This window comes from Rhea pennata, chromosome 3 (assembly GCF_028389875.1).
Source record: "Rhea pennata isolate bPtePen1 chromosome 3, bPtePen1.pri, whole genome shotgun sequence".
Classification (NCBI taxonomy): domain Eukaryota; kingdom Metazoa; phylum Chordata; class Aves; order Rheiformes; family Rheidae; genus Rhea; species Rhea pennata.
This window is the reverse complement of record NC_084665.1, coordinates 18355557-18381713: the sequence shown is the minus strand read 5'-3', so window position 1 is coordinate 18381713 and position 26157 is coordinate 18355557. Positions and strand designations below refer to the sequence as shown.

The 26157-nt window shown below is 36.2% G+C and overlaps 1 protein-coding gene across 4 annotated transcripts in view; it reads left to right on the top strand.

Moving 5' to 3' along the window:
- The window catches only part of CDC42BPA (CDC42 binding protein kinase alpha), a 189569-nt gene that overhangs the window by 97562 nt on the left and 65850 nt on the right, over window positions 1-26157 (top strand). For 3 of the 4 annotated variants that reach the window (XM_062571729.1, XM_062571732.1, XM_062571731.1), the window contains exons 7-15: window positions 5548-5641; window positions 6408-6608; window positions 7197-7445; window positions 12802-12881; window positions 14078-14244; window positions 15048-15170; window positions 20911-21044; window positions 22621-22863; window positions 23126-23236. In XM_062571729.1, the coding sequence (XP_062427713.1) occupies window positions 5548-5641; window positions 6408-6608; window positions 7197-7445; window positions 12802-12881; window positions 14078-14244; window positions 15048-15170; window positions 20911-21044; window positions 22621-22863; window positions 23126-23236 (1402 nt within the window). The remainder of the gene's footprint in view (window positions 1-5547; window positions 5642-6407; window positions 6609-7196; window positions 7446-12801; window positions 12882-14077; window positions 14245-15047; window positions 15171-20910; window positions 21045-22620; window positions 22864-23125; window positions 23237-26157) is intronic. The other variant, XM_062571730.1, reaches the window with a different exon arrangement.

Sequence of the window (26157 nt, the reverse complement as noted above, 5' to 3'; positions counted from 1 at the left end):
ATTTCATTCTGTGTTTTTCTAACATTAACATTAGGAAGAAAAAAGATGTTCTACAAATTATTGCTTGCTTATCCGGTGGACTAAAATGAACTAGTGGCTTTGTTGCAAGCCACAAATGAGCAAGCCCATTTCTTCTTCAGGCTTAGCTCGTGCTGCAGCTGTTGAATTTAGAGCCCCACCAGCCCTTTCCTTGTCAGTTCGGCTCTGCTCCTTTTTTCAGGGGTCAGTCGGGTGTATCAGGACTGCCCATTCGCATCCTGAGCGTTCAGTGCAGTGAGGCCGCAGCTGCCTCCCCGCGCAGTCTGGCCCACCAGACTTTGTTTCTGTGAGTTACGGAAAAAGGCTCACCTCTTGCTGAGGTGACTTCTACCTGATCTTTTTTGTTTGGAAAAAAAACCAAATTGAATGCATTACAAGTAAGTCACCAAAAAGAGTACGTGCCGCATCATTACTGTGCGCTTACCAAGACAAAAGATTCCTGTTGTAAATATGTGGGCCTGTGGGTTGGTCCATTAGCGTAATCTTTGGTAGTGGGTGACACTATTGCTGCTTAATTATTTTGTCACAGTTCTATTAAATGTCACTATATTTATTTTTGAGGCATATTCATTTTATTTATTTATTCCCCTACCTGCACAGTGCTGCTCATGAAACAAAATTAACTAACGTTCTTCTGGTTTTAATCTGCTGCTTCCTCTGCTGCAGCCTTGGGGCCTGTTTGCCTGCTGTCTTGTAAATAACTGAGTCGCACCGATTTGGTGATTCAGAGAATGACATAGGTAAACCTCAAGGCTGGGTAGACTTTGAAATCGTATGATCATAGAATAATTCACGTTGGAAGGAATTTCAGGAGGTCATCTAGGCTAAATTTTAATTTGCAAGACCTTAGGATTCCTCAAGTTTCTTTGAGTGTCAGAAATTAATGTAGGAAAAAACATATAATGTGTATTAATTATTTTTAGCTTGTTTTGCAACTGGAATGTGCTGTGGAGTTAGTATGTCTCAGAGGGAATACTTTTTCTTGAGTCCTTCTGTGCAAATGGAATTTTACTTTGGCTCATTAACAGACAAATCAAAATGAATGGCAATAATCCAAATGTCTGCTGTAGTCCTATATCAGAACATTGTTTATATTAACACGGTTTGTATGTAAAATGTTTGAGTTTTAATTATGGCTTAAGAAAGTAAACTTATTTTAAAGAGAAGTGAAGTAAGTCATCCAGATTAACCAATGTGAAATTTGATCAGCCCCTCGAATTAAACAAGTTTGAAAAATTGATTCATAAAAGAATTTTTCAGTCTTTTCATAAGCTTCCACACTTTTATCTGCTGTGCAAGTGAAGTTGCAAGTATCTCTCAAACTATTCCTACAGCATTCTCTGGCTGAACAGAAGCAATGAAATGTCTACAAAATACAAAAATCTACAAAATACCAATAGCATCACTTTGTCCTGGCAGCTGTGCAGCATTGGTTATCACATATGTGAGATAAAGCCAATGCGGTTTAAAAGAGCAGAGGGCATTCTTGTGATTGTTCTTTGGGTTGGAGTCTCAGTTTAAATAGATAGATTTTTTTTTTTTTTTTAAGAAGTTTCTCAACTTTCAACTTCTAAACCCTTTCAGGCTGACATGTCATTCATTCAGAAAGAAGCAGAATGAGTCTTTGCTCAGATCACTTCCCAAGGTGACAATGCTACAAAAAAGTTGATAGAAGAAAGGTTTGTGTTTCTCTGGATGTGTTGGCTACACCTGCCCCTTCAGCTTACCTGGGTGAACTTGGACCAGCTTGGTTTGTGCAAGCTTTAACTCCAGCAGCTTGTGCCTTTTGCATAGTGGCTGTAAGCTGCTCAGGAATAGCACTGAGCAATGTGTGGCTTCCTGGAAGTCAGGGTCTCAGTAGAGCACAGTGGTCTTAGACCCATTCCCTGAATTCTGTACTTGGCTCACAGAATGGCTCCCAAATGCTCACACTTCTTGAAGCTGAAGTATTATTTCATTTTAAGTTAGCAGACCTTTTTTTTCTTCTTAAACTGTAGTGAGCTAATTACAAGATTATTACAGTATTAGTAGTCTGCAGTTTCCTAGCTAGATGATATTAGTTCTTGGATGAGCATCAGTGTTATCTCTGAAAGATGCTGAAACCGAGGCACACAGTTGAAATTATTGGCCTGCAGTCACCAAGGAAGTCTATTGACAAGTCTACTGACATTCAACCCACTGTTCTCTTCACTAAGCCATGTAACTAGCTATTACTTGCTAACTACTTCTGTCAGATTTTAGCCACTTGATGTGAAATTTTCCATCCTGAGTATCTGCCTGAAACAGAAGATGTTTACCATTTCTGAGAACAAGATCAAAAAGATATGTACTGCTTTTCCTGCATGGATTTTAAAATAAAAAACAACTCTTAGCATTTTAAGAAATTCTACTGTGAGCTAAGGAGGAACCATTAAAATCCTCCAAAGACTCTTTTCTGAGTCATGGTTGCATTTTTTTTCCTCCTGTCCCCCTCCTAGACATACTTGCATTGTATTTTTCCCCACCCCAAATACCCAATACAAGTTTCAAACAAGTATGTGCAAAGTTTGACAGCTAAATTCTCTGTAGTTTTCTTCTGCTGAAGGTTTGCTGTCTGTCAGAGCTGTAGGAATGAGGAAGGGACTTCCCCTGCAGTTTCAAGAGATGGTGGTAACAGGCACTAGGGAAAGCTGGAGACTCTCTGTTGTTAATCGTGCTCTTCCTTTTGGTGCCAAAGACAACTCCCATGCAGCAGACAAAAACCTGACGTGAGCGAAGAAGAGAATCAAGGGAGCAACCGTGGGGAAATACTGGCTAGTGAGAAGGGAGAAAGAAGTTGATTAAATGAATATACAAGCAGGCAGACTAGAACTGAAGAGTGAAGAAACTGGGAGTGAAAGAGTGAAATCAGAAGGGATGATTTGAGCTTGATGGGTGGTAGAGGATTGGCCACTTCAGCTTTCGAGATGCGTATAAGAGTCAGGGGATGATAGCAGTAAATATTACAGCTGACATGGAAAAATGGAAAGAGGGGTCCATTGCATACAGTAAAACTAGGATAAGCTGGGGAATATGAAGTGGGTATGAAGAGAGAAGACCGTACTCTATTTAAAGCAGGAGGAAGAATCAGTTCTGTTGCCTAATGGCTACCAAATGTTTTTAAAACATAAACTTGGAATAAAACTCATAATTTTAATGGAATCTAAAAGCTACAGACTCAACAGAGATACAAGATTTATGACATATTATTTTCCCCCTATAACCATCTCCTCCTAATCCTTTAGTCACACTGGCCGCAAATACTCCCCTTCCTCATTCCCCTCTGGGTTTCATAATTTTCTTAACTTTCCATTTGGTAATAGCCCACTCTGCTCTGCAAGTGCCAGCAATTCTTACATTTCAGACTGTCTTTTGTTAATGTAGTTCAACTGAATTCAGAACAGTTGCCTGTAACCTGTACCTTCTGGGGCTGAAAGGAACTTCTATGCTTTAAGTTGGTCTATTTTTTCCCCCCTTAACTGTGCAAGTTGCTTATGTAAAGTTGTCACTGAGTCTTAGAAACCTGACTTCCCAGGAAATGCTTGTTTTTTCAGAGTGCTTACAGTGTTGTTTACAGTTTTGTTTCTGCAAAATGCTGACATTGTGAGATTTTTCTTCTTTTCTGCTGTTTTGTGAGATGGAGTGTGGGGGGTTGGCTTAATCCCTCTCCTCCCCAGGAATGTATTAAGAGACAGAACTTGGATAAATGGAGCCTCAAAGGTGACTCATGTTTTTGTTTACCTTGAAGTATGTCCAGCTTCTAAAAGGAACTTGATTTTAGATAATATTTTTGCAAAGTGTTTTATACTGAAGTTATATTTCCAGAGGTCTCAATAGCATGTGTTTATTTTTATTTAGGAGGATGCTTAAGGAATGTTTTGGAGGGTCAATGTAAATTCAATAAAACTATCTCAATCTGGAGGTCATAATTCTTTGGCGTATTCAGTGTCAGCAAAAATTGAACTGAAGAATGTTATTTAGGGAATGCTCTCAATTAATTTTTATGTTTTATTTTGTGAGGAATCCTCTTTGTTATGCCCTCTTAGGTAAAGGGTGCGATTTCTTAAGTACTGTTTGTTTTTATTTTGTGAATGTTTCTGTGTTTTTCTAAGGTGTCTGTTAAAATTTATTTACAGTATGGGCCACACACTACTGCGTGCTTTTCTTAGACTCTTGAAATTCAGTTTTTGCTCTGTATATTTGCCCTTTCACAACTCTTTACATTTGAATGCTAATATATGCAAGTCCTAAGATACTGTGGATTGGAAATTGACTTCTGAATTTGATTTTAATTTGCAGTGCATTTTATTTTATTTTTGCTTTTTTTTTTTATTTTTTAGCTTTGCTTGCATAAGGCTTTCTAGTTATCAGCCTGGTTGTGCAGAGGAACCTGAGATAATAGGAACAATATCTACACTTAAAATAAGGAGGTTGAGTGTATCTAAATCAGCTCTGTTCTTCATGCTCTGTAGTATCTGTTTTTCAAGTCATGGGGCACAATTTGTGAGGCATTAACTCACTGATCATACTGGTCTGGCTGTGGCCCAAAAGCCCTGCACCTTGCTGGTGACCTGGGATCTGCGGAGGTGCCCCAGCTCTGCTTGCCACTTTGCATTCCGCGGCTCTGCTGCTCGCATGCGCCTTCGCTCCTGGGGCAGCACAGGACATCACGAATGGGAGGATTGCAACTTTAGGGATAATTGAGACCAAAACTTCTCTTCCACACGCATTTGAACCATGGGTGGTCGAGTGCCTGAATCAATTTTCATATGTGAGGGGGAATGTTGCCTTGGACAGAGAAAAAGGAGAAATTGTAGTAACAGTTCCACTTTCCTAAATGAGCTTTATAGGGTCATGAGTGAATCAGAATTTAGTTTTGCAGAAGTAAATGGAAGTACTTTTTAAGTGTTCAGTAGATAAATATACATGCATGTAGATAAATATATGTAAAAGTATTTATTGCAATAGCTGAAACAAGATTGATGGCTTTGTTGGTTTTTTCAGCAGTTTGACAGAAGTATATCTCAACTCACTATGTGTATGAGGAAAAAAAATGTAGGTGAAAGACAATGAATTTAAAAATGCATTAATTATTTTAAGATTTCTTTCACCTTTGTTTTACAGTAGATCTTGGAGATTATTTTACATCTCCAAGTATGCATCTTTCACTTGAGTGCTCTACTAAAATTCTTTAGATGATTTAAGTTTCATCTACTAGTTCAGAGCTGGTAATGTTCTCTTATCTGCCTGCCACAGGTGAGAGGAATTTGATCACGAAGCTCTTACTGAAATTAACAGGCATTACATAGCCTGTCATATGCTACAGCTCCAGCCGTGAAAATGTTTTTGGTGCAGATTTCATCATATGAGTGAGCCTTCCATCTCACTCTTTTGCTTTGTTGAATCATAAGGCTATTGCAGAGTTAATCCTTGGATTATATTTTTTACATCATGTTTTTGTGCTGATTCTGAAATTTGTTTTATTTGCAGGGATATTAAGCCAGACAACATCTTGATGGATATGAACGGGCATATTCGATTAGCAGATTTTGGTTCTTGTCTGAAACTGATGGAAGATGGAACGGTAAATTAGAAAGAACAATATATTTTCCCAACACCTTTTTTTTTGTCCTTTCCTCGCAAATAAAATATGCGGTAATTAAAGAGAAAAGATGTTTAAAGTGAAATGAAATGGAATGCTAATGGTATTGATATACAACTAACATCAGTTCAAAACAAAGCTGCATACTGCTTGGACTTACTGTTTGTTAAAGCTTTTAAAATATGTATATCAACCCAGATACAAATAAAGATAAGGTGCATTATCAATATGGAATTGGTGTCTGTTGGTGAACTATGAATCTCTTGGTTTTGAGCCCTGCACTGAAATCTTTGCTGGAAATACAAGCTTTTGTATAAGCAGGATGAGATAAAATTGCTATCACATCATTGTATTTCAGTAGTATATTTATAAACTTGCAGAGCATATAGGTCTGACAAGAATGCCATTCCAGTGTGTTAGTCATGGCACAAAGTGTTACAAAGTAATTGAGTTAACATATGTGATTACCTAACATGTAATTACTTAATAACAACCTCAAGGATAAGAATTGACAGTTTCATTCTTTCTCCAATATTAAATATTCGTAAGAGTTTTTCCAAAGTTGGAATGCCTATTAGCAAAGTGGCTTGGATGCCTAAGTATTTCTTTGTGAATTTAGAAGCCTTTTTTGTATTTAGATGTCATTATTATAACAGGAACATTAGACCAAATTTATATATATGCAGAGAGAGAGCAGCATCAGTAATGATGAAAATTGATTTTAGTCATGGAATTGTAACTTCTACAGGTGCAATCTTCAGTGGCAGTTGGAACTCCGGACTACATCTCTCCAGAAATTTTGCAGGCCATGGAAGATGGAAAAGGGAAGTATGGGCCTGAGTGTGACTGGTGGTCCCTGGGCGTTTGCATGTATGAAATGCTTTATGGAGAAACGCCCTTTTATGCAGAATCCTTGGTGGAGACCTATGGGAAAATAATGAACCACAAAGTTAGTGCACTTTCTCTTTCTGTCTCTCTCTAAGCTAATTTTTAATAAGGAGTAACTCAGAGGCTTATTTTAAAATGAGTTCTTATGTAATAATTAAGTTCATGTTCATAAATGTAGAATGTAAAATGTGTTTCCATGTAAGAGTTTATAGTTATAGGTTGCAGATGGCTTTGCTTTAGGATAAAGCAGTTCGAAAGTAAAAATCTGGATTTGGAAAAGTGACTGTTAGCTCACTCTTAAGGAGTAAGTCTTGGCTACATTACATCACTCCTTTTGCTTGACGTTCTTCTGGCAGATCCATTTGTTGACATATGCAGTAGATTTTTAAATGTTCTTCCACCTGGAGGCAGTTGTAGAGTCCAAAAGGGTATGAGAGAAATTTAAATAAACAAGAAAAACTAGAAGACATAACATTTTCAATAGTTTCTATCTTTTGGGGAAGTCTTTTTTCCTGGAAACCTTACTGCGTTTGTTTAAGAGCCTGAATATTAGCATATTTCTTTTTTTGTACAATAATTTTCACTAAGAACATTGATTTTTCAGCCTTTTCTTGGTAATAAACTATTTTCTCTTATTTTAATTTTTAAGGAGAGATTTCAGTTTCCTGCTCAAGTGGCAGATGTCTCTGAAAGTGCAAAGGACCTCATTCGAAGACTCATTTGTAGCAGAGAGCATCGACTTGGACAAAATGGTATAGAAGACTTTAAGAACCATCCTTTTTTCGCTGGAATCGACTGGGATAATATTAGAAACTGTGAGGCACCTTACATCCCAGAAGTCAGCAGCCCCACTGATACGTCAAACTTTGATGTGGATGATGATTGCTTAAAAAATTCTGTAAGTATAGAACTAATACTTTGACAAACCTGCTTTTGTAACGTACCTTACAACAAAATATATTTAAATGGCAGTTTATTTCAGTATGTTTTTTATATTCTGTGTAACAAATAAATGCTCTTTTAAAAAATGGTAGGGGGAATATATTTACAGTTTGGAGGCTGATCCTCCAAACCCAATATGTGTAAGGATAACTTTAATTTTGTGGAAGTCACTGTAACTTTACACGTCCTTTAACTAACACGTATGTCTGTTATTTGCAGTTCCTAGTGTCCAGGTCACATGAAGAATAATGTCTCTATATATGAATAGTTTGCAAGACACAGTATTTCCAGCACAGCATTGTTAACACATTAAGTTTGCGTAACACACTTTATTGTAGTCCTTTGTTCATAGTTGCTCATAGATCTGCCAGATTTTGTTCAGTTCATTCTGACTGAAATTTTCCAAGTTTGGTTTCCGATTCAGATTGAGTTTTTGGAAAGTTCAGGCTAAATTGTTTGACTTCTTTCTTTTTTTTTTTCCCCCCCCAAGAACAAGCCTTGTGAGAACTAAATAATTTTGCCTTTGCTAAAAAACTTTCCAGCATTCATTTTTAAGAATGTTAGTGTTTCTGTGCTTTTGAACAGGAACTCTGACAGATGATAGGGGTCATAGAATCAGGGGAATGCCTTTTGTTGTCTCCATGGAAATACATTTATATTCATTGAAAGCTGCAGATACGTATTATTTGCATGTAAGGTGAAGCGTTGTCCTTACTTTTGTTTTCTGAGCTGCCTGTGCATCCGAGTTCCACCGAGCTTCCGGGGCCTGCAGATAGGCTATAGGCAGCATGAATTGTCACAGGCACAGTGATGCTTGTTTGCCCACCCTTTCCCCCAGCTGCGCAGTAAAACATGGAAAACATCTTTACTGACTGAAATTCAGTGGCAGAGATGTGTGTTGTGGACCTATCAGTTTCAGAGTCCTTTCATGTGGACCGCTTAGGCAAATCGCTGTGGTTGCATGTGACAGCTTACAATTTTTTTCCCTCAGTTTTTATACTGAGTGCCAAAATTTCTAGGAGAGGTAGAAAAGCTCTCAAGTTCCAGCATTTGAAAGTAATGAATTCTGCGTTTTACAAAGTAGTCCTAATCCTCAGTAATTCTCAACTTGCATCTGGTGTGACCCATTTCCCTGCATGACTGAACTATTTTATAAGTTTTTAATGCAGTCTTTTATACAGTCTTCACATAACTGTTTGCACATTATTTTTCCCAGGTGGTGGGAATAGATGCTGTATGTAGCAACTCTGCCATATTTTTGAAGCTGAACTGCTTTTTGGAGGTTATTCACACTGTTGTCCGGTTCAAGGGTCTTCCTTTTTAGAGCCTAAGTGCCCGGTTGAGGCACTCAAAGATGCCTAGAGCTAAGCAGTGTGGATGCTTCTCTGTTGTGAAGAAATAGGGAGCTGCAGGTAAAGGAGGAATGCTCTTGTGATGACTTGACTTTTATCCATTTAAAAAAAAAGAAAAAATCAAATACTTCATTTGCTTTAGACTTTTTGGGTGGTGAAAGCAATTCCATTAAATTATTAGAGATGAACGCTTTTTTCCTGGAGCTTCATTTTTGAGTTCTGGATTTGGAACATCTGAAAGTTGTTTATTTGTTGTACTTTCTTAGTTGAAGAGAGTTAAGCTTTCACCATTTATTTTGACATCTGGCATTTGAGAACCTCTGAAAAAAAAAACAGTGTTAGGTGTTGAATGAGGATATTTTACCTTTTTGTCTCAATTCATGGACACTGTATTTAATATGTTTTCATCTCAAATTTCTGATGTGCAACCTGCAGATGTCTTCCCCCTCATATTTCATAGACATCTTGTTTGGAGGGTTCACACATTCACATTACTGTTGTAGAGGTACAGTAGAAGAGCCGATGAGACTTCCCTCCCTCCTTTCTTCCTTCCAATTTTGGTTTTTATTCTTTGCAGAATTTGAACGACACATAGCAAGTGAGGAATGCCCAATGCTGAGGATAAGGGACAGTATTGAAAAGGCATGACTATTACTGTTCTACCTAGACTTGGAATGAAACTGGTCCTGTGAAAAAATTATATCCACAATAATGAAATTAGAACTGTATGTTAAAATGTACATGAATGCAAAAGGGCCAAACTATGCAGGCAGCTTTTTGATCTGTTGTTTGTTAGATTTTGACTGACTTAGTAACTTTACTGACCATGGCATTATATGCTTGGATTCAGTTTATGATTTTGTCAGTATCATAATTCTGTTTAATTCACAGAAGTAGCAGGAAATATGTATTTTGATTTCTGCCCAAGAATCAGAAAACAATCAAGTTTCTTTGACAGAAACTTCCCATTGTTATTAAGGTTTTCTGACATTTCATATCTACCTCTTTGCAAATAACTATTTTACCTACTTTTTTTCCCCCCTTTTAGAGTCCTTGCAGTAATTTAGTTTAACTTTACACTCCTCTATTTCTGTCATTTGATTTTGGAAAATAGAAACAAATAAAAGTCCTCATCATGCAAAGTAATCTTCTACTAGGAATTACTGTATTCCATAGAAGATCAGTTTAGCTCAGTGGGCCTCTGTAAGAGTCCGTGCTGGTCTTCCCTGTAGTAAGACCTGGGGCAAAGCTTTGAAGTTTTCCATGCTTGATTGCTTTAACAGTAAAGTCATGTGTTGGGGGGGGGGAGAGAGGAGAGAAATACAGGTTTAAAAATAACGTGAGACTGTAGTACTGACTACAGAACTGAAAAGATGCTTAATCAGAATTTTAACAAGCTGAGGAAAATGAGAAAAATCTTAAACTCCTGTAGTTTCTGCTGTTTTGCAGGGCTAGTGTTTTGTATCCTGACTCATCAGATGCAGTTACAAGATGCCAATGTCTTCTGATAGTTGGACAGTTCTGTTTTCTTTTTTCCTATTTTTCCTAAGTTCTTGTGAAAACATCTTAAATATTTATTGTTTCCAAAACACATTCTCATTTCCCCTCACTCTAATCAGAATAAAAACCTTTGAATATTCTTTAAATTGTTCTACATATACTTAAATAACAGCTCTCTCTTATCTCACTGAAGCTAGTTAACTATTGTCAACTAGTTAAAGAAGCTGAGTATGTCCATATGTTTTTATTCAACTGATCCTAAAATGATACTTACTGAATTGAAATAGTTGTGTTAAATTTATAAATACAATTGTTATGATCTCCTGTGGCACTAAGACTAAAACTAGATGATTATTTTATTTCTAATTTTCACTATGTTGGTATTTTGGTTCTCTTTAATAATTTGTCTGTTATGTTAGATAGAAATTTTAGTGTTTGAAATTTGTAGTTGATAACTTTTTATCAACAATGAGCTATTTTAATAGTATTTTTCAAAATATGATGTTCTAGTATATAAACAACAGTGTGTTGATGAATGAAAGCTGTGCCAATTGTGTAAGAGGAAGAAATACATTTTTGCCTAAATACAAAAATTCTGAAATTAAAAGATATGTCATGACATTAGAGTTCCCTGTTTTTAAAGTTTTGATGTATTCACAGGTCACATAGCAAGGCTTCAATGGTGGCATAATGAAAAATAACATAATGTTATTTTCACTAATTTTTACCACCCATTAATATATACATTTTAACATGAGAATGAAAAAGGGTAAATTGAGATGCAGAGTTTGAGGAAATGACAGTTTGAGCAAAATCTGATCCTATTCGATACTGAGGAAGGGGAAATATTATTGTGTTTTGTATTGTTATGTTCCTGACTGAAAACAGGAGTGTTTGATTTGCTTTGCAGATAATGGAGGATGCTTCCTAACACCTTTTTCCAACGAATAAAGATGAATTTGGTCACATCTACTCAAAAGTTAGGATATTTAGAATAATATAATCCACAGTTGCCTATATGGTAACTGAAAACCATCTGTCATGTCGATTGTTACAATACCAAATTTATATTTGGCCTTTTTAGAGCTTGTTCATATAGGAGCTTCTGAAAATGGAATCTGTGAAATACGAGAACAAGATATAATAGAGAAGTAAAGAATTTTTGCATATGAACTTTTTATTTCCATTAGGTATTGTTGTGATTATAGTGCAGATACCGACATAGTTTTTCATTTTATGTCTTAATGTATATAATACTTGCATTTTATTTAAACACAGGTTTTGTCCATACTGCAGTGAATCATGCTTGATATTTTTATGAACAATTAGTGGAAATTATGGCTTTGTAATTTGGTCTTGTCCTTAATTTCCAAAATACCCTGCAATGTAGACTTGAAGTTCTTACACAGTCTAGTCATGTCATTGAAGCTTCTTTCTATTTATGCTAGAACTCCCTCTTTTTTTTTTTTTTTTTTTTGATATAAAGACTTTTTTGTCTGCTCAAAGGTCAAAGTTTTGATGTATATGACCGAAGCCACCATTGAAAATGTGATTTTTGGATTTCTTTTGAATACAGTCTTATTTCCATTTCTCTCCTGCTGAGTTTTACATGAAAACATGTATAGTTGGTTCCTTTCTTCTTTTTTGTTTGGATTCAGAAAAAAAAAAACAAACATTATGTTACCCTTTCTTAAAACTTCAAACTTTTTAGCACTTTCAATGTGATAATCTTCTTGCGGTGTTTCTTTTAATGACCTTTATATAAAAGCATTATATGAGACAGACTAAGAGGGCATCTGGAGTATAAGAACATAACCCTTGCATCTTTGAGTTTAATAGGATACTATTAACAGGTTACTTAATAATATTGGGATTTACAGTGGTTCCAATAATCTAGCAGTAGGGTGATTTTAGCCTGAGTAGAAGCTCAAAGATTTGTCTTGGATTTGGCAGGAGCGAGGAGCACTGAAGGAAGAAATGGCCAAAGCATTAATGCAATTGGAAAACTCTATTGTATTTCTTTTTCTAGTAAATATCTGACTTTTATTCTCTCCAGTAGAGAAAGCCCATTCAAAAATGGGGTTGGCAAATCACAGGGAGGAAGCCCTGCTGACTGCAGAGCAGGGAGGAGTAAAGGAGAGAATAAAAGATGATACTCTTAGTGCTAAGAGAAAGGAAGGAGTGAATTGGCTTGTAATATCAGTAATACTCTGCTTTTCTCCAATGATAGCACATTTAGTTAGAAAATACTTTTTTTTTTCACTAGTATGCTGTATTTTTATGTATTGCATGCTATTAAAATAGATTTAGTGATGCAGTTTCATATTTGGGTTGTAGATAAAGTTGACTGTCAATCTAGTTAGTATGGTATTGTCACTAACACTTCACATATGATTAAAACTTGCAAATCTTTTTTTTGATCTGGTAGAATCTTACTTAATTGTCCCATTATTTTTCTAGGAAACAATGCCTCCCCCATCACACACTGCATTTTCTGGCCATCATTTACCATTTGTGGGTTTCACATATACAAGTAGCTGGTAAGTAAGAGCTCCAGAATTATCAAGGGGGTAGTTCTGTAATATCCTAAATTTCTGCCTCTGAAACCAACTCCAAATAGATACTGAGGAGTGTGGTTTACTGAGGAGATCGTTGGGCTGTAATATAAAATGATTTCTGCCCTGAAGTTCTCTGCAGGCAAGATTTACTTCAATGTAGAGGTGCTGACACCTGTGTTCAGAGGAGTTCTATGGAGAACGGTGGTTCTCAACCAATCCAGGACGTTAATTGCGTATGGCAAAGATAAGACTAGATGTGCGGAACCAGAGAAAACTTAGTTTGGAAGACTTTAAAAACTGTATTCTTTCCAGTCTTTTGGCACTCCTGTAAGGCTGAATGGATAACTTAAAAAATGGCTTTTACTGGTACTGTTATCAATGTGGTATTTCTCACGTGCAGTTGTACTGCTAAATTAAAAGAAATTCATATACACTACCTGACCATTTATTAAGAAAAAATAATCTAACTGTTGAAAAACTGTGTTGAAAGGCCTTGTTTCTGCAAACACATGGACTTAATGCTGATCATGTGAGATGTCCCGTTAACCTCAGAAGGATTATTTGCATACTTAGCTATGTATACATGAGTATCTGCAGAACCAAGGCTTTAGTGTTTCCAACATGTAGTTGAACACAGTTGCAGTGTCTTCATAAAATCTCTGTTTAAAGTGTGAAAGTAAAAAGGATTTTTGTAGAACAAGTATAACACAAGGAAATGAATATTCCAGTTATTTTATTGCTGAGTCCTTAGGAGCTGAGTCAGATAAGCTAGTTTTCATGTAATAATTTTACACCATTTGTTATGGTTGTCATCTTTGAAGTATTTGGCAAAGTTGGGGAATTATTTTTTGTTACTGTACACTTGTTACTGTAATCTTATTAACCAGCCAGAAGATTGGATTTTTTTTGTTATCTGGCTGACATACACGATCCTGAATGCTTGTTTTTAATTAAAGGACCTTTTACTTTTATGTAATATTAAAGAATGCATTGAAAAGATAATCATGCTAACTAAAAATTAATTCAATTTCTAAGTTGAGTGCATACTAACAAAGTATTGTTTTTCTACGTATTATTTAAGTAGTAAATCACAATTCAAACAACCATTTATTTTTTTAAAAAAACTTTTAAATACAATCTTTTTGTGAAATCTAGTACTGTTTAATTTTTTTTTCCAGTGTGCTTTCAGACCGCAGCTGTCTAAGACTGACAGCTGGACCACCCTCCATGGAGATTGATGCCAGCATCCAAAGAACTTTGGAGGATAGTTTAGCAACAGAAGCTTATGAGAGGAGAATAAGACGTCTAGAACAGGAAAAGCTTGAACTTAGTAGAAAACTGCAAGGTAAAGGCGGGAACAAGATCATTCAGTTACCACCTTGAGTTAGATTAGTTTGCAGTTTTGCTGAGATATGGTTTATACTATTGAGAAAAATAAATATGCTTTCTGGAATGCTCTCTAATGGAAAAGAGTTCTCTTTTATTATTTCTGTTGACAAGTTAAACTCTAGATACTTCTTACCTACTTTGTCTACACTGTGGCTTGGTTACTATGCTGTCAAAGAGTTCATTCTTAAAATCTGTGAGAACTTAATTTGCTCAGCTGGCAATCACTAAAAAAAAAGTCCACTAGCATTTAGCAGTTGAAAATTAAAAGCTGTAGAATCCTAATCTCACAGTAGGTCTTTGTGAATAAGCCCATTAATGTTAGTGTTACTGTTGACAAGTATAGGTGATGGTGGTGGTTAACAGGAGTGAGACTTGGTCTTTCTGGGCATGGCGAAAGGTCTTGATACAGAAATGACCATGTAACTAGCCATAATGCTCAGTTTCTTAAAGGTGTATGTTGCTGTCCATGATTTGGAAAAAATACCATTTTTTTTTCTTTAGATTTAGAGGGATTTAATGATTTTGGCGATACTGTTTTATAACTTAATTTCCTCACTACCTCCTCCACTACCTCAGTGGTTTTATGCTTTAAGGTTTTATGTCTATTAGTCAGGCATTAACATTTGGAATATGTATTTCCAGTACTTACTTAAATATACTTCAGAGGAGAGGCTGTTTGGCATTTCTTGATTTATCAGTAATATCTTTTTGATCTCCTGCGATGTCAGACATACAGTTTATCTGTCTGTCTTTCTCCAGAGTCCACCCAGACGGTCCAGGCTCTGCAGTATTCAACAGTGGATGGCCCAATAACAGCAAGTAAAGATTTAGAAATCAAAAGCTTAAAGGAAGAAATTGAAAAGTTGAAGAAACAAATAACAGGTAAGTTATAAATATTAATGTAAACGCTGTAAGAGAAAATGGTGTGATGAGAGTCATCTTTAATATAATGTTAGTTTTGTCCTTTGTTTTGTGAAGAGCTTTTCAGTCTGGCTTTACTTACCATTTTACTCTTTGCTCTTCAGTATACAATGTACTGTAAAAGCAGATGAAACGCTTGTTTGACTATGTTGGGCAGTATCAAAAGTCATTTCACTCCTTCAGAGGTCACAGTCACTCATGTCCATACTGCAGCATTCCTTGCTTTGTATGTCTCTCCACTCTGAGATTCAAGTATGTAGGCGGGAGGTAAATTGGAGGAAAGGAAGGTGGTGTTATTGTGTGTGTGCATGTAAATATGATGAGTGAGTGCTTTAGTCTGCTAGTTTTAACAGTCTTAGATCATCCTCATTTTTTTTTTTTATGTTATAACTTAAGCAATAATTTTTTCACCATTGTATTTTCTGTTGAATTTTACTTGGAAGGGCCAAATTTGTGAGATGTGAACACATTTTCAGCTGTATTTATATTTTCTTTCAAATTAGATATTTTAGCTAGTATGTAATTTTATCATTGTCTTTAAAGTTTTAAAGTGCATCCAGCAGTTTGACTGCTTTAGAGGAAAGAAATTAAAAGATGAGTTTTATTTTTCTCACTCCTTCCAAAAACTGAAATGGCTTTTTCTAACACACATATACTTTTCTTTGAGATAAGCTTTCAAAAAATGCTTTTTTTTTTTCTGGACAAAACGTTGGAGACAAGGGTGAAACAAATAACTGACAGTTGGGCCATGTTATGGAAGAACAGAGTTCTAAAAATGCTGTGTGATTATTTACATTAAAACCTCTATCAAGGTTTTAGGAACTAAGCCTAATTTACAAAGGATTCTGCCATAAATGGAAAATGAAAATACCACTTGTTGAAAGAAATGAACCTAAGCATAAAAATTTGACAAAGTAAAACAACTGTTTTAAAATAGGTAGTCTGCATCTAGAAGACTGCATATTTGTGTAATACCTTTTCAATTTGCTTGGTCAAGACATGGTTTCTGGTAATGTTTGTATCCTAAAACACCATTATTTGAGAGTTTTTGGCCCAAATTTTGTCTTATGTTTTGTAATAGGCAATTAGGAGGGTGGATAATCACCTGAATCTTATTTTCTTCTCTCACATCTGCCTTTCCTTTAAAACAACATTAAACTTATTTTTTGTTTTAGGTATTGTTATATATTGTGCTTTCTTTCTATGCCTTCACTATTGTAATAAACAGAGCTCTATACATTTCTGCTAGTACATATGCTGAGCAACCTAAAAGCAGCTTGCTTTTGACTCTTCTAGAAATGTGGGTGAAACCAACCTAAGAGCTATACCATTAGGTCTGAGGATTAGGGGCAAAATGGCTTTTTGTATTTCCAGTTATTAAGAAAAAATGAGAAAGCTGCTCAAATATGCTAAAATAAATTGGAAGGAGCAGTGTTGTAGATAGGTTTATGTTTTCCACCACTGCAGAAATCTGTCTGTAAAGGCTCTACACATTCTGGCATCTTCAAATTTTGCAGTTCATAAACAGGAAGAGATGGTATCTCACTGTGATACCTTCTACTGGACTGGATGCAGTATTACATTATCTTTAAGTTACATATTTATCCCATCCCTGCCAATATTTATTTATGCATAACTCTATTTGCTTTGTCCTGCAGTTCTTATTCAACCAATATTCTTAAAATAGCCATTGATCTGGGCTGCTCCGCTAGCGCTCCTGGGCTCGGCCTCTGCTGCTCCTCACAACACTTGGCAATGTTCACATTTCCCTGCAGAACTGTCCTTTCCTTCCAGCACTCTCTAGTTTTCAGGTGTGCTGACAATGCCTTTGGGAATTGTAACATTTTTTACTCCTATGGCACGTAAAAAGAGAAACTGGAAAAGTTTTCCTAGTGGTATGGATTGTATACGGGGAGGTTTGTTCCACCTCCTGCTAAGGTACTTCTTTGCCTCAATGATAACTTCATGGGTCTTTTTTCCAAATTTTTGTGCAGAGGGCTGAGTTTGTAATTTGTTAAATTACTATTTCTGCACAGAAAATGCATTTAAAAAGTCATTGATGAACATAACTTGAAGTTTTGCATAGTATTTCAAAGGTGAATGGATAGCAATGTTACAGACCGTTCCACCTATGTATTTTCAAATTAGGAAGACAAATTATTACTGTTCACGTAACCTGGAAATGTAACCTGGATACTAATAGGAATCAGTTACAAGGTTGCAGTTGATCATTTCTGCTCAGAATGTTACTGCTAATCACAGCACATCAAGTAGCCCCTTGTTCTTTTTTGAAAACCAGGGAGATTCACAGCTGCTTTTGCTTAGTGCTTTATAACTGGATGTGGAGTAAAAGCCAGTTCACACTAGAGATGTGATTTTTCTGAGTATTTTCTTGGAATGGTACATTAGAAGAGTGTGAGTTATCTGAGAAGCGGGCTATATGCATGAAACAACAGTGACACAGTTTGGGTTGTAAGGTTGTGGGTTCACAAGCAGCAGACCTGACCAAACGGCTTATTACGCCGAAATGGGTTGAATTGTTACTACCTTCCTGTCTGTCCTGCTCTCAGCTTTTTGGCCTCTCATCCCCTTCTGCACTTTTTGTACTCTTACTGAATGATTCTCTCACTTAAAAGAGGAAACAACTATCTGGTTAAATAGGATTTAGTCAGCTCTGGGAGTAATCGATAAGCCAGCACAAGGTGGGCAGTAAGAGCACTCCAGGGAAGATGAGGGAGGAAGAGCCGCCTTTCAGTTCTAGGATCAGGGAGCTGTTCTGGCTCGGGGAAGTGAACCTTCCTTTCCTTTCCGTTCGATTCCTTTACTTCTGAGAGTTCTTGAAGATTTTGTGGTATCTGAAAAACGCAACTGTCCAGTATCTCAGTGCTTTAAGTAGGCACTCTGGACTGCAACACGTAACCAGGCTGTTAATATCATGTTGTCTCAAAAAGTCTGTGTTACAGATGTACAGTTGGACAGTTTGTCTGTTGTGAGGCAGCGATTTTGTATCGTCACCATAAGCGTTATTGTAGCATGTGAACATGGCTTAGCTAGCTCGGGGGGGGGGTCGCTCCGGGCTGAGCGATGCCTTGCTGGCTCTGCATCAGGACAGAGGTTTCTGTGAAGCTTCGCTCCAGCCAAATGTCCCTCCAGTTACTGCTTTAATGAAGAGAAAGAGGACATGATCAGCGTATATTAATACATGCTGGAAAGCAGCATATGTTAGAACAGCTTTTGGATAAGATGAGCCCTTCATAGAAAAGCAGTAGGATGAACTTTAAGTAATATTTATATTAGGGACTTAGTCAGTGGCAGGTTAGATTTTAGCTCGTTTCTGTAGATATTGCTCTCTTTGGTAATAAAAAAATAAAAAGTGATGTGGGAAAATTCACCAGCACAACTGATACCATTTTTCAGATTTAGGAGAAGGCAATGTCTGGTGAAGGCAGTTAATATTGAGAAGATTTTCACTTAAGCAGTCATTATGAATGTTCTGTTTCACTGTCCATATATCATATTTGTATATTTATTCCTCACAAAGTGTGTACTCTTACTGTTGGGCTGGAAGTGAAAAATGTGATCAAATAAGAAAGATGTGGAGTCATCTAATCTATCTTCAGTCATTGTATAACTTTCTCGTTACATACTTGAATGCCTTATCTGGTCCAGCAGTACAATCATTAAATGGAAGGCAGTCATTTGTGCCTTGAACTGTAACAAATCAGTTCTAATTTGATAGAATTGGGGAAAAGAGAGTATTGTATTTTACATGATTTTATGGGGTTTTTTTGTGAGATAGATTTTAAAACTAAGTGATGGACAGGAGACAAGCACAAACTAGATGCTCATGTCTGAATGCTTCCAAATTTAGGGGAGCTAGTTCCAAGCTTCCTGGATGGCCTTTATATCTAAATTCCAGATCTAGGTTTGATGAACTTTAAGGAGGTTCAGTTCAGATACAGAGCTGAACTTTATGCTTTGGGGTCATCTCTCGGGTAATTAATTTAATGTAACATAATAACATCGTACAATGAGAGTTTGCATATATTAGTTAAAAAGCTAGCAACCATTAGGATGTTTAGATGAGGAACTATCATTTACTACTCATATGTCACAACCATTTTTTTGGTCTTTCACCTGTTTTACTCCCTCTTCTGGAGCTATAAGTGTAAACACCTGTTTAAAAAGGTAATAAAAATGAACAAGAAATTGTGTCAAATTCAAGAGTGTCACCAGTGGGATCTTAGAAAAATATAACATTTTTTGTCTATCTAGTTTCACAGGAAATTACAAGCTAGCATATGCTTTCAATTTTTGAGGTCAAAGTTATAATTTTTGTTCTCAAAGTTACACAAGAGAAAACTTTGAGGAATCCTTAATATTGCCAAATATGTAAAGAACAGCAATAGAGGAAGAAATTAAGCTATGGAACAAAGTAGTTCATGCACAGAAGAAATTTATCTTGGCTCAGCAGAGCAACATATAAACTTACTTATTTGCTGGTGACTTCAGGGTAGACTACATGAGACAGGCAGTGAATAATTTCTGGCATTGAGCTATAGCTGTAATTGAAATGCATTCTTTTAAAGTTTTAAGCAAGGGTCAATGAATTAAAACAGCAGTGAATATTTATATGGTACAAGTAAATCGTTATTCATTTGCTTACAATATTCTTGTGTTCCAGAAATTACAGCTCTTAATGTGTATATTTTAGTGTTTGGTTTCTCTAAGAGCCTGTCTTAGAGATGGATGTTAGAGATGGCACAAATGTCTGCATTTGTGACAATGTAGCAAAAGGCTCTTAGTAAGAGTATGGATGGGTTCCTGTATAATTAAATGCATATCCTGCTTCAATTGAAATCAAAGGCAAAGCATCCAGTGATTTCATAGAACTGGGAATTAACCTACCATCTTGCTTTTAATACATATTTTTAAGTAAAGGATTAGGAAGAAAAAGCTTGCTTTTTTCTTTTTTTTTTTTCCTCTCTCTCTCATGAAATTTTGACTGTTACACTTTAGGGATTTCAACTTTTAATATTTTAGCATTTGAGCATTTTATGACATTATTTGGTTGTGTCTTAGAAATCTACTTTAATTTTGTAGATGATTAACAGTTTGTAGGAAACTGCCGGTAGTAGTTTTTCTATATTTACAGTAGTAATAAAGCAGGCCACATAAACACAAATTGTTTTAACACTAGAAATAAGTAAAATCATCTGAAATTAATTTTAACTGTATAAGCAGGAGAAGACTTGCCAGCTCTTGAATGACCCATTACTCTTACTGTTTTTTTCTGGGGAGATGAAGTGGGGGTAGACTGTTTTTAATTATGATACATTGTAATAAAAGATGTATTATATTTTACATCACAGTTTAAAAAAGTCAAATGTATATGTCATGCTAAAGCACACAGTACAGAATGATGTATAGTGTATTAGTATAACGGGAAATGACAAAATATTATCATTTTCTGTGTTGTGTTGCAGCAAGCTGTGACCTGTTTCATTATGTTAAAAGTAGATACAGCCTTTGAAGTAGTCTGCTGCCTACCCCAAAACAAGATAACAGTAGTATTAGTTTGAGATAAAACTGAAACCAGCATTAACTATAAGAGTTTCAAACCAGTTAGACCATGCTGAAAGGGTGTTCTAAAAGAAGAACGTTTTCTGCGACGTAGTGAGAAGTGTGCTGCTTTCTCTAGATTCTGGTCAACTGGAACAACAGCTTGAGGAGGCCAGCACTGCGCGGCGTGAACTAGACGATGCTGCCAGGCAAATAAAGGCTTTTGAGAAACAGGTCAGAACGCTGAAGCAGGAGAGGGAAGATCTTAATAAGGTAAAAGCATTTTTTCAGCAATTTTTCTAAACCTGAAGAGTAGTTCACTTTTGTTCATTTAGCCTGAAATAACTATTTCAATTTTAGAATTAATGAGTAGATAACAGATGTGTAATGTAATCTATTTTTGCTTTCTAATTTTCTTTTTTTAAAGGCACAAATGTCAGCCTGCATGATGCAAATTGCATGTTGGCTGCAAAGGCAGCTTTGTGGCCTCAGATAAGTGTAATGAACTATTCTTCTTATGTGCAACTAATATAATCTGAAGTGTGATTGAGAGTAGCAGGGAAAAGATGTTCAGAACATGGTATTAAGGAGACATCTGTGACTTGGAAATGTTTCCAGAAGAGAGATGTGAAAAATTCCCCAAAAGTGAAGACTGAAAGATATTTTGAAATAACTGCAGTAAAAACATGTTAGTTTTGTTTTCTTCTTTCTTCTTTTCTATCCCTCAAATTCCTTATTTTTTTGCTTATAACATACTATCTTTTGTGGGGTACCTTGTATTCGTGGTTAAATCAACTTGAAATTGTAATAGGGGGCAAAATGCATCAGCCTTTCATCATGGTGAAAAATAGCCCAGTGTTTTAGAGTCTACATTAAACTGCTAACTGTATGCAATGTTGTTCCTTTTAATCTATAAAGTTTTAAAAACCTTGAGAGCTTCCAGTTTGCCCAAGGAAGACCATCCCTTTTTCCAAAACAACTTGCAGTGATTAGGACCTCTTTTAGCAACCTCAGAAAATGCTTCTAAATTTGTATAGATGTCAACAGTGCCAAATGTTAATTTTTCCTGCCACTTTTCTTTTCATCCTCAGGCCTTATTTTTCTTTGCTTCTTTGTTCAGCTCCACTTTGGCTGAACATCATTAAACTATTTAAACTCTTGTGGTCCCTCAGTCTTTGTTTAGTGGCAAAGATAGAGAATGCAGGCAGCTTTGACAAGGTATTATGTTAGAGTTATCACAGCACTAGCTGTATTATTTCTTGTGGGCTCTTTTAAAGGAATAATTCTTGTATGTTGCTGCTAATCATTACAGTGTTTTGTGACCTGAAACTTTCTGTAATATTGATATCATGGTATGGTGTGTGGAAATCATAATAACCATGTGCAAGTTAGTTTCCAAAAGCTTCTGAGGATGAAGTTTTCATAGAGCAGATTTCCATTCAATTAATCCACATACTTTTGTTGTTGTTTAACAGTTGAGGTAAATACTACTCTTTTTACTCATATAAGTTGTTCTTGAAAAACTAAGCCAATGACATTTTTAATTAAGACAGCAAAGTATTTTTATATTTTAATGCAAGTGTTTGAAAGCCTTTATATTGAACCTGTAATAATGGACCAAATTCAAACTTGGTCTAAGTTAAAGCAGTTTTACTGACTTTAGTAGTTTAAAACTTGGCCTCTTTCCTTATATAAAGAAGTATACAATCTGTGTCATAGATGCATTCATCAAAAGAAATGAATGTGTGTTTTCTATTCACTCTGGAAAAGGTCTTAGATGCGCATCCAAAGACAAAATTGGCCTTTCAGCTTTCTAGGTTTATTACTTAATTCTTTTTTTAAACTGTAGGAACTGGCAGAGTCTAGTGACAGATTAAAATCCCAAGCCAAAGAGCTGAAAGATGCACACAGCCAGCGGAAATTGGCAATGCAGGAGTTCTCAGAGATGAATGAGCGGCTGACAGACTTGCACTCTCAAAAACAAAAGCTTGCCCGCCAGCTCCGAGATAAGGAGGAAGAAATGGAAGTGGTGATGCAAAAAGTAGAAAGTTTAAGGCAAGAGTTACGCAGAACAGAGAGAATAAAAAAAGAAGTAAGTAGTAAGAAGACTGTTTAGAATCTATGAAATACTAGTTGTATATAAGGTTTTTTACAAAGCAATTTAAAAAAAGTTATCTGTAAATTTTTAACTCTTTTATTGTCATTTCAAACAATATCCATTTTTTTTCTTTTCTAAGGATTTGAAATGCACATTTTAGTGTTAAAGATTTGTCTCATATATCAAAAACCATGAATATGTTTTGAAAAATATAAAGTAAGAATCCTACCTATTAAAAATGTATGTACTTTTGTAGCTGGAAGTCCAAGCTGAAGCCGCAGCTGCTGAGGCATCCAAAGACAGGAAATTGCGAGAGAGAAGTGAGCAGTACTCTAAACAGTTGGAAAGCGAAGTAGAAGGTCTAAAGGTTAGTCTGTTTTGATATTAACACCTGCAAACTTACTAGCCAACTAGGACTGGATCTGTTTGATTGTTTTCAGATATAGGACAAAAATAAATGGTCAGTTTATCACTTCACTTGATGCTGAATGCTACTACAAACATGAATTGTATTATTATCCAGAAAAATGAACATTTACCTAATGTACTTTTCAGACCGGTGTGTTCACTGTTCACCAAAGCATTTCTCTATAGCAACATCTTGCCTTTCTTGATTTCTTACCAATTTGTTTCCATAATTAGTTTGTTTAACTTACCCTGTTAAAAGCAGATTTTTAGTTTAGGATGATTGAGTGTTTGAAGATGAGCTTGCAGTCAAAGCATATTTCTATAGAGGTGTTTTGTGCACTATTTTTCCTTATCATGTAAACCAAAATAAAGATGGGTTTCCCAATAATAGATGTGAACTGATGTAACTGCAAAGGAAAAGCTTTAGTGTATTCTCTATCTCAATCAGAAGTTGAGACATTTATGCCCAAGAGTAGCTTTGGGCATGAAGAGTGTTGTTTATTTTGATAAGATGGCTCACATATATATGTGTTTTTAGGAACAGACATTTAAGTAAGCCAAGAACATTGTTATTTTATTCTGTGATTTAGTATTGTAATGCAGTATTCTGAAGAAATAAAACTTTCTCAAAAATCTTGCAGATGATGGCTTGAATAAGAAGGCTTTATAATTTCCACATGAAGATTGCTGTTCATTCACAGCAAGATTCTGCTACTGATGTTTCACCCAGTAGTATGAGTCTAAATGTTTTGTGTAAAATATCAGACTGCATCTATTCTGAGTTTAATTTAACATGAATAACAGTTTTATTATTAGAATTTTATTCTAATTTTCTAATTTTCTAATTTATTTCTAATTTTATTATTAGAATTAGAATTAGTCAATATTAAGTCACTATTCAGAAGGGGTTTTTTTGCACACATTCTTTTATTTTGTCTTCCACTGTTAAGTGAAAAATAAATAAATTTTGTCATGGAATTTGGATTTATAAAGCTATAGCTGTGTATTCAGTTACTTTCTGAAAATTAAGATGTGCTTCTTCTGTTTTCGAATATCTTCATTGTCAGCAAAGAGTTTGTATGACAGTTTAGGAGGTGAGGGGAATTTTGTTGCAGATGTTAAGGATAAATGGCATCCTGGTTTATGAGAGCAGGACGAGTTTATCAGAACAGCAAAGAGGACTTGTAGCTTTCTTAATAATATTGTGCACTACAGTAAGTACACTTTGAATCATGTGAGGTTGTGATACTGCAAGTTCAGGATGCTATCAGAGGGAAGAGGTCAGCATTTAAGAAATGGAAGGTTTACCCAAATGCAGGGAACAGGGAAGCCCATAAGTCATGGCAGGTTAAATGTAAACAGGATGTTGTGGGCTAAAAAAAGAATTTGGAAAGCATTTTGCAAAGGATGCTCAAACTGATTGTGTGAAGTTCTTCAAATAAAAAGCAGGAAGCCACCTTAGGAAGCTGGTGGAACTACTTGTTGTCAGGATAGGCAGGGGGTACTCTGGGTTGGTAGAGCCATGGCAGAGAAGTTTCATTTGTTTATTTATTTTATTTTGCATGTCGGACTTTACTGCTGAAGTTGTAGGGAGATTGCCATGCACATGCCACACACAATGCATTCATTGTATCAGGTATATGAGATGGTCTGGATCACTCTAGGGTAGATCTGCAGGAACAGACAGATGAGTTAGATATGAAATCACCCAAACAGATGGCCTTCACCTAGATGTGAAGGAACTCAGACATGAAAGAACAACTGGCCCAGATATGCACCCTCTCATTCCAAATAGCTCGCTGTGGTAAAGATTAAGATCAGCGAGCTAGGGGATCTAACAGAGCCTTTCGGGAAGGAGTCAGTCTGGCTTCTGTCTGCACTGACCTGCTGGTGTTCTGTGAGGAAATCAGTAAGCATGTGGACAGAGGAGATCCAGTGGTTGCTGTGTATTAGGATTTTTGAAAACCTTTGTTGGGCTTTGACAGCAAAGATCATTAAGGAAGCTAAATTGTTGTGGGACTGGAGGAATTTTTTTGTGGATTTGAAGTTTGTAAGGAACTGGGAGCAAAGGAGAAGACTTAGCAGTTGCTTGTCACGACAGAGAAGAGTGAGCGGAGGGGTCCCCAGGGTCAAACCAATGGCCAGTTTTATTCAGCATCTTCATTAATAACCCAGAGAGGTCATGGATGGTACTGGGCTCTTCCAGGTGGGCAAACACCACACAGATAGCAAAGGAATCTCAGAAGAGATTCAGAGAACTGAGTGAGCAAAAAGGTAGCAGTGTAGCTAAAATGTAGGGTTATACACTGAGTGGAAAAACAATCTAAACCAGACCTATATGGTACTAAACTTGGGACTGGCAATTACAAGTTAGGAAAGAGCTCTTGGAGTCATTGCTGGCAGTTCTCCAAAGTCATTGCTCACTATACAGCAGCAGCTGAAAAAGCCCCCCACCCCCCCAAAAAAAAAAAAAAAAAAATAGAGGACATCATCAGGAAAGCTTCTGAGAACAAAAGAGAATCATTTGGCTGCTGTATAAAACTCAACTGCACTCACATGTTCTGTACCTTGGGTAGTTTCATCTCCTCATTTCAGGAAGAATGGAGTAAAGTTAGAGAAGTCACTGATAAAGGCCACTAAAATGATCAAGAGGATGGAGCAATGGCCTTTCAAGGAATATCTAAAAATAGTGTGGCTTTTCAATTTGGAGAGGAGGAAGCTGAAGGGAAATTGTGATTGAGGTTTACAGAATCATGAAGGCAATGGATAAGGTGAATGCAGAACTGTTATTCACCAAATCCTCCAGTACTAGGACTTCAGGGCACTTGGTGGAACAAGTAGGACATGGATTTGAAACTGCTTCTCTACACAGTAGTAAGT